The sequence below is a fragment of the Apteryx mantelli genome, chromosome 1 (genome assembly GCF_036417845.1).
Source record: "Apteryx mantelli isolate bAptMan1 chromosome 1, bAptMan1.hap1, whole genome shotgun sequence".
Lineage (NCBI taxonomy): Eukaryota > Metazoa > Chordata > Aves > Apterygiformes > Apterygidae > Apteryx > Apteryx mantelli.
The window spans coordinates 23,573,649-23,585,649 of record NC_089978.1 but is presented as its reverse complement, the minus strand read 5'-3'; the positions used below and the strand labels follow the sequence as shown (position 1 = coordinate 23,585,649).

The 12,001-nt window shown below is 37.4% G+C and overlaps 1 protein-coding gene across 1 annotated transcript in view; it reads left to right on the top strand.

The window, feature by feature from the left end:
- ATP8A2 (ATPase phospholipid transporting 8A2) overlaps positions 1-12,001 on the top strand; it is a 330,956-nt gene that overhangs the window by 182,439 nt on the left and 136,516 nt on the right. The window contains 1 exon segment of the mRNA XM_013962146.2: positions 502-612. Coding sequence (XP_013817600.2) covers positions 502-612 — 111 coding nt within the window.

Below are 12,001 nucleotides of genomic sequence, written 5' to 3'. Positions count from 1 at the left end.
CCGTAAAAGGCTGTTTGTGTCCTTTTTTCACTTGAGTGTTCCCCCTCGGGCATTTCATTTCAGCTTGAGACGGTTCTGTGAATTAAATGAACAATCTGGTAATTAGAAGGGAGCTTCATGGCTTGAACTTAGTAAGCTCTCAAATACAAAAATATTCTTTGGCCATGAAATGAAGAGTTCACATTTATATTTAATTCAGAAGGCTGTATTGTGTTAACCTTGCCTCATTTTTCTATCAGGATAGTAATAGTAATTGTAAAACTTTTTGCCATTTAAAGCTGGTGAAGGCTGCTTACAGAAACATTCAAAGGTTTTGCTGTAGGAAAAGGTTTTTGCTGTAAATGTTTTAAGTTCAGATTTTGTGTGTGTGTGCTGCTAAACAATTTATTATTTTTGAAGAACAGCTTTTATAGCTGATCTGAGGTTTGGACTATTTTTTACTTTAACTTTTTAAAAATATTTCTTCATATATGAACAACTTGTTTTCTTTTTTTCTTTCAGTTTTCCTACTTGGAAAAGCTATTGTTGGTCCATGGAGCTTGGAGTTACAACCGAGTTACCAAATGCATACTCTATTGCTTCTACAAGAATGTGGTTTTGTATATTATTGAGGTAAGAGTAACTGGATGGATAGGCTTTGGCAATGCTTATTCTCAACTCATCCTATGTAACAGGAAAATCTCTGTGTGGATTGAGCTAAAGGGACTGAGACCCATGTTTCTACTTTTAACAACTTAGAATTCTGTTTTCCTTTCCAAATTAAGTTAGTTCACTTGAATCATTTAATGTTTACAAAAGGAACACTGTTGAAGACCAGTTTCACTTTCAGCTTTCAGTACAGTAAAGCCTTGGATGAGAGGTCTATCGGGGACAAGTGTTTATCCCTTCAATGCAAATGTTCTTACTGAAAGTTTCTTTTTAGTCATGGAAACATTTCAAATCTAAATCTTTTATTTATAAAATTTGAATGTGGGGATAAACTTAAATTGAAAGTGCATTTAATAGAATTGAAAAGAACTCACTAGGCAAATAAGTTAGGCAAAAAATATTATTACTGTTGCTTTCCAGTTTAAAAATACTATAGCTTAGCAGAAACTAAAATTAATTGGCCTCTTTTTTTTTCTTCAAAAAGAGGACAATTTTGCTTGTTGCCCTTTAATCTGTTATATTGTTCTACAATACTGGGGAAATCAGTAATAAATCAAGTAACCTGATCAATTTCATATCTAAAATATAAGTATTTCATGTTTTTTGTAAAAACTCATTGCCTGAAGATGTCAGATAGTGAAACTGGATTTTAAAGGAGGTCGAATAATGTTATGAATGTTATGGTTCTGTCTGCTCAGATGAGAATGTAATCTTGTGCTTCAGGATATAGTCCGAATTTAGGAAAGGTCAGGAAGGGATGTTTATATGTGCTTTTGCTTATTTGGAAAACATCAGTAAATTGGACTCAATAGATTGGTCATGTGAGCTGGTACGGCAAACTCTACGTTGTTCCTCACAGTTTGATTTATATGCGGTTATATATATGTATGTATATATTCATTTTTCTATTTTTTATTACCATTAAACAGGCATGAAGGAGGCTCATAGATAAGAAAATTAGAACATTTATAATTAGGCAGCCAGTTACCATAGATTACAGGAGATAGTGGGTAAGATATTTTGCTATTCAGTAAATCATACCATGGTCAAAGTGTGTATACCTGACTCCCTCAGGGTCTGATCATCTTTTATGCATGGTGTTAGGCTCTTAGAGAACAGATATTCTCCACTAATATGCTCCATTTTTCTTCTGTTAACTATTTCTGAATTAGCTATAGTTTTGGAGGTTATAATTTCCAATACAGATTAGTCTGTTTACTGCAGAAGAGTTAAACTATGCCACCAAAATAATGGCAAGATTTGCAGTGGTGGGTGACAGCAGAATGGTAGTGTTATACAGTAATTCCAGATTTGTACAGTAATACAGAGAGTTGCCTTCTTTATATTTTATGTATTCCCCCCCCCCTTTATTGTAAGGCAAGTCTCAATTGTGTTCCAACTCTTCAGATATGTTCCTGACATTTCACATGTACTTATCCTAGTATAGAAGTTGCTTTCATAGCTCTGAGACAAATTTGAACACGCTTGTGGTGATAATGAAGACTTGCTTCATTTTTAACTTTCTTAGAGTTCCTTAACTTGATTTTGGTTTACCATAATTCATGTTTTCAGTAAAGATTTTTAAGTGTTGTTGGGAATGACAGTAGTACTTATTATTGTGAAAGAGGAATATAAATAATGTAAAAAGACCTTGTCAGTGGGTTTCTTATTGAGCATGGGAATTCAGTTGTGTTTATTTTCTTCTGAATTGTTCAGAAAATGCTTAGCACCTTCATGATTGCCATTTTCCTTCTTGGATTCTTTTTCCCTTTGAACATTGGTTTTGGAAGACCTGCTTCTCATATGTTATTGCATAGTGTGGCTTTGCTTCATTTAATTTACTTGTCAGACCATAGTTCTGTATCAAATATTGTATGGCTAAATTATACCCTCCCATATGAGAAGCTGTGGAAGGAGCTGAAGACTGGTGAAGAAATCTGGGACCTCCAGCCTGAGGTAGTTTGATCATCCCTTGTTGTAGGGAGGAGTTTTATTAGCCAGATATCACTAGATGATATATAAAAAAAGAATGTGAGGTCAGATGGTCTTTTCTCTCTTTTTGGATATGTTACTCTGTGTTCAGTTCTTTCTGCACACTGTACTGATGCAAAGGAGCCTTTGTTGTTTTACTTCCATGAATAAGTGCGTGAGTCCTTTCCATCCAACACTGAAGCTCTGCAGACAACATGTGGTTAGCTGCGACCCCGCACCTTGGGTACCCCTCGGTGTTCACCCTGTGCAAGCTCGAGCCTGGCAGGTGGTGATGGTTGGCTCAGTGCAGTTGGGAGCAAGTTTAAGACTTTAAAGAGATGCAGTAACTGAAAGAAGGAATCTCTTAAACCGGCAGCAATGAACATGGCAGAGCTCAACTTGTTTTTTAGCTCCCATAGTGAATTTGTTTCATTAGTGGCCTGAGGAACTTTTCCTCTGCAAAACTACATAAAACTAGCTAAATTGATCTGGAAACTGAAGAGACACCAGTTTTGGAATCCTGGGGGTGTGGGGGAGAGGGGAAGAGGTCTCCAGTTCTCTTTTTTGCTTTACACAAAGAAAGCTGAGCTGTTTTGTATTTCTGCCATGAGGCTTGGGGTGCTGATCAGTTTGTGGTATGGAGCAATGCTCATGAAATAGAGAAGCTCCACAAGGGAGTCAATCCTTCAACTTGTGAGAATGGTAGTTGGCTGCCCAGCCAACAAAGCACTGTTAGTTGTGCCTAGAGTATGTTCCTGATAGTTTCCCAATGCTCTGCATAAACTTAATGTTTACCTATACTTCCTGCTTGGATATGTGGTGTGCTGGGAATATTCTTTTAACATCATAATGAAACAGGGATTTGAACCTGGACTACATTCTAAGTTAATCTTCTGAAGGGTTGTACTGAGTAAATATTTATAGAGCTGAATCAAAAAAGAGCCTCGGTCAATATGACAGACTGTCAGTTATACCTTTGTTACTGTATCTGTTTTATTTCAGTGAAGCTTTCACACCTGAGGAATAACTGTAGTAAGTCTTATGTAAATGAACTTTGCAGCAGTGAAGCACTGGGGCCCGTCATAACTTTTTTTTCCCCTGATTCTTTGCAAGTATCATGGAATGGAAACAAGAAATGGTACTGAGACTTCGTCACACAGAACATCCAGACACGAAAGTTGCAGAGGCGTACATTTAAGAGAAGAGTAAACCTGAGTTAATTTAATATTGATAAATGCTTGAGGAGAAACCTTTGCTGTCTTCCTTCCTAGCATCGCAGGATTTGTATATTAAAACCCCCCAATAAACTTAAAAATTCGTCTTCGTACCAGGAGGTATGAACTGATGCCAGGAAGATCCAAACTGAGACATTCTCTCTGAGACATTAGATTTCATTGGTTTTCTTTCCACTTGCAGGAAAGGTGGTAATTAAAATACAGAATCTGGGATTTGATCCAAAGTGCACACAGGTGACTGGCATGATGGTTTTATCATTAAGAGATGCTACCAGGTGAAGGCTGATGTGTGTTTACCTTCTTGCAATGGCTGATTCTTTGTGGAGACATGGGGGCTGTGAACTGTGTCGTGTCTTCAGCTGCCTCCACAATGACTAAAATGTGCGTTCACATTGGAACAGCTTCATGTAGCTAAAGGGCTCATAACCAAAGGCAGACCTTGGAGTCTAGAGATTACAGGAAAAATGGAGATAGGATTGTATTTTCTCTCTCCCCTGATTTAGAGTAAGAATTAATATTTGCACTCTGACTTTTAATAAGGTGAATTTTATCACTTCTGAAAAAGTGATAAAGCTCAAACAAATCTGAAAAGATTTTTGGTCTGGCTTAGCAGCTAGAAAGTTGATGTTGCTCTCCTTTTTCTGACCTGATCTCTTTCCCTTTGCATTTCTTAATCGTTATTTTTCTGATGCTGTCATTTTTCCGATGCTGTCATTTTTCCTCCTTGCTTTTTGAAAAATACAACTCAATGAAATATAAATCAAAAGCAGAAAGAAGGAAAATGGGACCTGAAAATTCAAGTTCTTTAGTCCTGATTCTTAGTCATGCTTGAGCCCATGTGTATCGCTGTTACAGAGGTGCTTCAGAATGTAAAGTTGGTGTTCCCCCGCTGATGGCCTATATGATGTTGGCAGATCGGTGCAACGGGTCTTGTGAAGCAAGCTTTTCTATCCACACACAGGTTGGTAGATAGGCTGCTCTTGTTTTCTCCCTCTTCTTGGGTCTGCTGGGTCTATCTTAACAACAGTAAGGGAATCTACTTAGAAAATCATCAGAATAGCTGCAGGGATGAAATGCAAATAAAAAGCCACTTTGGTTTTCGTTTCTGTATTTCGCTTCTCTGGCTGCAGCAGCAGCATGTGCTAAAGCCACTACTGTGGAGTGCCAAACTTTCAGAATCGTCCCAAAACAGAAGGTCAGCTATAAGGTGTTGGCTTTTAAAGACTTTACAGAAAAATACCTGGACATCATTACAAAACACCACCTCATTCAATTATTTATGTAGCTGGCTTTAAACTGACTAGTAAAACAAAAGATCTGTTTCACATCTGTTGAGCAGATATATTTCACAGGAGATGATATAAAGTTGTCCTGATGACATCAGAGCTTTGAAATATAGCTGATTTCAAATGTAAAAGAATACAGGAATGTTGCTTTCATGTTGTGCTTGGAGAAGTAGAAACACAGCAAGATCAAAGGAGATATCAGAAATATCAGGTAGGAGTTCAAGGCATTTGGGAATGGTTCTCTGGAAACAGTAGTGTTTCAGGTCAACACAGGATGTGCAAGAAAAAAGTGCTCAACACTTCACTGGACCATGTTGTTTATCTGAGACCTACTTAGGTGTGAAGCACCATTTGTATTATATATTGCAGAATAAGTAAAAAAGATGGTTCCTGTTTCAAGGTCTGGCAGTGCTGGGCTGTGAGACTCCTTGCCTGAAGCTGAAACAGAAATGAGTGGAAAGTGGGAGGGAGAGAATATGTTGCACGTAACTTGCACTGCATTATTTTCTTTTCTATCTTAAGTATCCAGAAATAAGTTGTAAGCCTAGATTTGAAAACTGTAGCTGCATGGAGGTTGAAAAGCAGTTTTTACTTACAAGCGAGCAGTGTTAGAAATGTACCAGAGAACAAAGCATCAGGATCATAATTTTTTCTTTTAGAGCAGAGTTTAAGTCTTAAAAGCTCTAGGTAAATTTGTTAATGCCTAGATAAACATGCTTTTAAATATGTGGTGATTCTGTGAGTCTGGCTAGGGTCTGCCTATGAGAAGTGTGAAGTGCTCCACGTGCTCTTTGTGGTTGCTGTTTCAGGCTGACTGATGGACCAAGTTATGAAAGCACATATGAAATACTGCTGTAAGAGACCTTTGTTTTGTTTTTTTGGTTCATTTTGTTTTCATGCTTTCCTGTCAAATGCAACAGGTATTTTAAAAATATGGAAAGAGGTCATGGGATTTTTAGGCCTTTTATCCAAATAGCTTGCAGAACGGAGTGCATCTGATAGGCTACTAAAAAATATACAGCTACCACACTTCTATGCACTGATCCCCTGACTTATAAAATCAGACTTCTACCTACATGCTTGTGCCTTCTGTTTCCAATTGACTTTGCAGCTCTGAAGGTATGGGCAGACAATGGAAAACCTTGAGCATGGGAATTATTGGAATGAGTTGAGGACTGAAGTGCAATAACTGTTGTCATAAAAAGCAACTTTGTTAAAAGATAACGTAGCAGTATTTTTCCCCCGCCTTAGACTAAAATTAAAAACATCTGGCTGTAAAATTCTTGACCAGGGTAACAGTAATACAGGCAGCTAGCTGTCTTGTCGTGCTTGTGCGTACAAATTACTCAGTTGCCCATTCAAATATTTCCGTGGACATCCAATAGTCATTACTTTCATGTACCTATACACAATCAATATGGTAAGCGTATAACAATTCTGTGTGATAATGAATGCATGTGATTATTTTTTGTATTTTGAAAATCTGGCTTTTTTGAGTTCTCACAAATGTATGTGCATCCATAATAAATAAGTTATTCCTTATGGATGTGTGCTTGCAGATGCACAAAAAGCGGGATTCAGTGGCTTTAAGATAGGCATCAGGTGTGAACTTAGCCACCTAAAGGAAACCTATGTAGTCCCCATTCAGATGGCCTTTATGAATGCCGTTGGGTCACAGAGAGCAGTTTGAGGCTGGCAGATGTGCCACAGGACCTGCAGAAGACCTTCACCTGTCTGGAGCAGCAGCATTATTAGTACTCAGGTGTCTATGTTTAGACAACTGAATCCTATCCAGAGAGTCAGGGAGAGTGTGTGTGCATGTGTGTTTTTGAAACAAGTAAGAAAGGAATCCAAGTCCTCCAACTTGGATAATGTCAATCAGTTTAAAAAGTGCAGAATGTCTGTGGAAGTTGTATTGCTGAACTCCAGGACCTGGAAAGCACAGTAACGGTGCACAGTAATGGCACACAGTCTGGGAAGCAAAATGTGCAAGACCCAGCACTGCCTCTTTTGATAATTTTAGGAAAGAAAGGTCTTACTTGTGTGCTTGTTTTTTTGTCTGTGTTCCATATCAGCCTCATACATAGGATTAATATACCTAAGTAGAAGACTTAGGGCAATATAGAGCATGATTTTTTCCTTCTCCCCCTTCTTCCCTGCTCCCCCCAAAAGCTAATCATAGGCTTCAATTCAAGAAATCATTCTTTAGTTACAGAAAGCAGATCCTGCAAACAGCCTGCCAAACATCTTGGAATATTATAAAATGTAGTTGGCCAACCTAATCCAAAATTATACAGATAATGGCTGGAGATGCTTTGATTTTTTTTCTTTGAAAATATATCCTAATTCTTTCTCAGCTGATTTACAGCTCCTAGTTTATATTGCTGCCATTGACAGTTTATTCCATATTTCAACCCCCTGTTGTGTAGAGGAATTGTCAGAATTGCTTATAGGCTGGTCTCATCAACTTTAATCCATGATTGACTTCTTGTTTTTTGGATTCCTAATTGAGTATGTTAATCCCAAGAGTTTTCAACGAATCGGTCACAAAGATAAATCCATGCTAATTTTCCTTTCTTTTCAGTAATATATACTGCACAGTGAATCATTAGAGAGGAGTCCATCTTTACTGAAAATCAAATTGTCTCAACTAATAAATGGCTGTTTTTAATGTGTTTTCCAACCATTTAAAAGAAAAGTGATGAAATGAGTACTAGGATTGTTTTGGCTTTTCTTTTTATGAACACTGTCACAGTTGCACATTACAACAAACTGAACTTGTAATTTTCCAATATTCCAAATATCATTTATAATGATAAATTAGACTCCTTAGCTTGGTCTCAGAATCTCTAGGTAGAACCCCTGCAAGGTTCAGTACACATTGCAATAGACTAAGAAGGAGAGATCTCCTGTGGTGTTTTATTGGGGAGGTAAATATGTTCAGAGCTTCTTCCCCCCCACCATGTATGCCTGAGATAGAGGGTGCATATGACAGGCACAGTGATTTTTTTCTCTGTAAAATTTTTCTTTTATTTAGTATGAAAAATATTAATTTCTTATTTGGAGGGCTTAAGACAAAACAATATAATGGTGTTCTCTAAATATGATGAGGCCATTAAATATGAAACATTACCCATCTCCTGAGCAGTGGGTTCATCAAAGCAGGAATGCCATTATCCATATGTTTTTCCAGTTTGTCACTAGTGGAAATGCAGGCTGATGTTTGGAAAGGGGAATGTATTATGAAGCCCAAGTAATCTGTGTGAGGAAGTTTTTGAGAGAGAAGTTAAATCTGTATTATGGAAGTTACTGACTTAAAATTTGTATAGTTGTATATACTTTATAAAGTATATATATATTTGTAAACCCCAAACCTAGTCTTTAATGAAGGAAAAATAGCTTTAACAATTCAAGAGTTATTAATTCTGAATTACTTTTGATTTCAACCCCACTTTCTTTCCAAAAGCTACAACTTTTCATACCTAATACAACTCTTACGACTTGTTATATTCTATTGAAAAACATAACATTGTTCTGACTCAGTAATATTTGGTAGCCTGTTGTTTCAATAAGAATAAAGGGAAATTGATCCTACTTTCCTATCCACCCCAGTCAGTTCAGCACATATGGCATAACCTTGTGGGCGCAAAGGAGAATGAGGCCAAATAGTAAATTCATATCAATGTTAAAAAGTGCAAATAAGCCTTATCAGGGAAAAACTTGTGCTCAACGAGTTCATGCTGAATTTAACAATGTATGCGGTACTGCACCAAAGGGGCTAATTGTGAGAAAGCTATTTTAAAATCCAATACCATATATATATGGTAATACAGCTTATTACAAATATATCCTTTGGGCCTGTACTAGTTTTCTTCGTATCTGGTCTATATCATATAAAAAGACTTCCTTTACTAGAGACATTCCTGATTTATGTGGGAATAACTGATAACAGATAAAGATCTTTTACATATTGTGTGAGGAAGTGTTTTATATCAATTTTGCTTTTTATTAGACTGAAACAATGTGACATCTTGAAGGCGTGAGGGTTTCTTGTCTTTTTTACATGTGGCTCATTATCTTCAAAATGTTTTTCTTCAGCAATTTACTTCTCTTTGAAAATGGTAATACAAACGATTGTAAATGAGGTTACAGTTTGCCAGATAGGACTTGGTGATAGACCCTGGCCAAAATGACTAACTGGCATATTGAAACAATTAGTGATGCTCTGGTTTAGAAGTCTTGAGATGAGAATATTAGAAATTGCCCTAAAAGCATGAATATTCTATAATTTAATACAACTTGGATGATTTTACTGTTCTAGGAGATGAGGAAAAGCAAAATTACTTTTATTCAATTAACTGTATTAGCTGCAATTAAAAATTCAGACACTGCACTGATATTTAAAAACACTGCTTAGCCTAGATATAAGGAGGGGTATGAAGTTCTTTTGCACAGTTCTTAGTACAGCATTTTTTAAGTAGGGATAGAGAGAGTTTGGAAGATCATATATCATTCAGTATGGCAGACCAAGTGGAGTATCTATTCACGAGTCATGCTTTTCCGCAATTTTGCACAATCCTTTAACTTTGTTTGATCCTGAAATACTTTGAAATTTATCTTGGAGACTGATCTTGAAAATGTGTTGCGTATTGCCAGTGAGCAATCCTACTGAAGTCAGTGAATAGTAATTGAAGAATTTTCTACTTCACTGGTAGTTCTTCAAAATAAATAAGAGCTGTTTTTCCGGGTCATGTGATAGGATATTGTTGTGGGCTCTTGAACTAAAACAGTGTGTTAGTCCATGTGGGTTGCACTTCACTTGTTTGAAGTGAATAGGATTATGCCTGGCTGCAAGCTGCATGCCTATTAATAAGATCAGGCTTTCTTACTTGATGTTTCTTGAATATAGATAACCTAATGATAACAATGACAAATTGTATTTTAGCGTTTGTTTTTATTCTGTCTTCTTGAAGCACTTTACCCATGCTTTCTCTTCAGTCCTGTGAAGCACAACGAAAATTATGTCCTTATCTGAATTCTTGTCAGACATCAGTCTCATTTTTTTTTTTCCCCCCAACTTTTTTCTTTCTAGCTGTAGACGCGGGAATTTCTCTGGCACATTTGGAGGCTCCATTGGAGTACATAGAAATTTTTCAACCGCCACATTTTCTAGTGCATCCAGTAGCATTGACACATGCAATTGATGAGTTCATAAATTTTACTGTCTTAATATTGCTTCACAGACAATTACAAGAGCCTCCTGAACCCTAGCCCCCCAAAACAGCGTATTATCACCTGTCCTTTGAATAAGGAAGGACCTCTTGAGTTCACAATGCATGTATATAAAATTTCTTTCTTTCTAGCATCTGCATAACGAAATGAGTGATTTTGAGGTTTTTGGAGGTGGAGGAAGGGGAGGTAGGATCATGACCCAAAGTGGCTAGGGCAGAGAAATTTAAGTAAATACAGGCTCCAGTTTTCAAGTGTTACTAGAAAACAGTTTTTCCATTTCATGTGGATGAGTACTAATGATAAGAGCACCTCTATCCAGTTTTGCTAGTTAACCACTAGAAAGACTTATTTTATTTTGGGATTTATAAAAGGAGCCTGTAACCTAGTTTAAGTGCACGTACGGAATTTAGAATAAAGTACATCACTTATGTATTTGAAGGAAAGGATGTAGAATGTAGGTTTAGGGGGGTGGTTTGCATGAACTCAGGATCTTAAATGAAACTTTTTGGCATGGCAGGATCAGAGGTTAAAATGCTCCACATCCTCCATGATGAGTCCAGTCCCCAGTGTAAATCTGGAGCAGTGCTGGCATTGCTTTCAAATGTTATTTACAGCCGCAGCCCCTAAAGAGCCATTCTTCTTAAAGTGTGTGACCCTAGGGATATCTCCTCTATAAGGGTCTTAAGGGCCTGTGGGTTAGGACAGGAGAAGAGGAACTGCTGTTGCTCAAAGCCCTGCGTGCCTATTCCCCTGAGAGAATCCCGCAACAGTTGCTTGAGCTGACACTAGGGTGCCTTGGACTGCTGTGACGGTGCACAGTGAGTGTAATTGCAGTGAGCAACCTGTCCCAAACAACAGTTGCTTTTGTTTCACTGTGTATTGATAGGCACAGCACAGATGGATTTTTGACTATTTATATGCCTTTGGTTATTTATATGCTCTAGAGAACATGTGGTTGCCTTTTACACCTCCTTGCTCTTCTTAAAGCTATTCAGAACACATTAAAATGCCGTAGAAATAGCAAATTATGCTACCTACTGATAGTGTTATTTTTGAGTTATACAGTATATTTTTCTAAAAAGGTTTCAAAGATAAATCAGTTCCAGCTCTTTTGCAATATATTAATTCCATTGTCATTCTCATTGTTTTCCATTAGTTCTCCTCTTCCCAAGTACTTTGAACCTGATTCTCTTCTTGCACTAGTGCAGTTTGGATGCAACTCCACTGAAATGAGGGCCTCATGTACAGGGGTACTTTTTGACATTTCTGTAGCAGGACTGACAGATCACTGTAACTGGACCTGTGTCAGACAAGCAAGAGGAGAATTGGGATCAATACTTAAAGGCTGAGACCACCATTCTCTCAAATGTGTTTGTGCATGTACCTGTACATTGCGTATAAATGTCAATACAGTCAGTAATGATGGGCTTACACTAAAACCCCAGAACTATACACCAAAAGGCACCAGGGGCCATGCTATGGAAAAGCAAAGCAAATTGTCTTGATGCATATTCCTTGTGCGTTACAAGTCCTAGCCTGCTCTAGCAAGTAAAAGACGCTGATCCTCACTGATAACTTTATGCTGTCACAAGAGTGAAGGAGGTCCAAATTTACTCTACCACTTTTTAC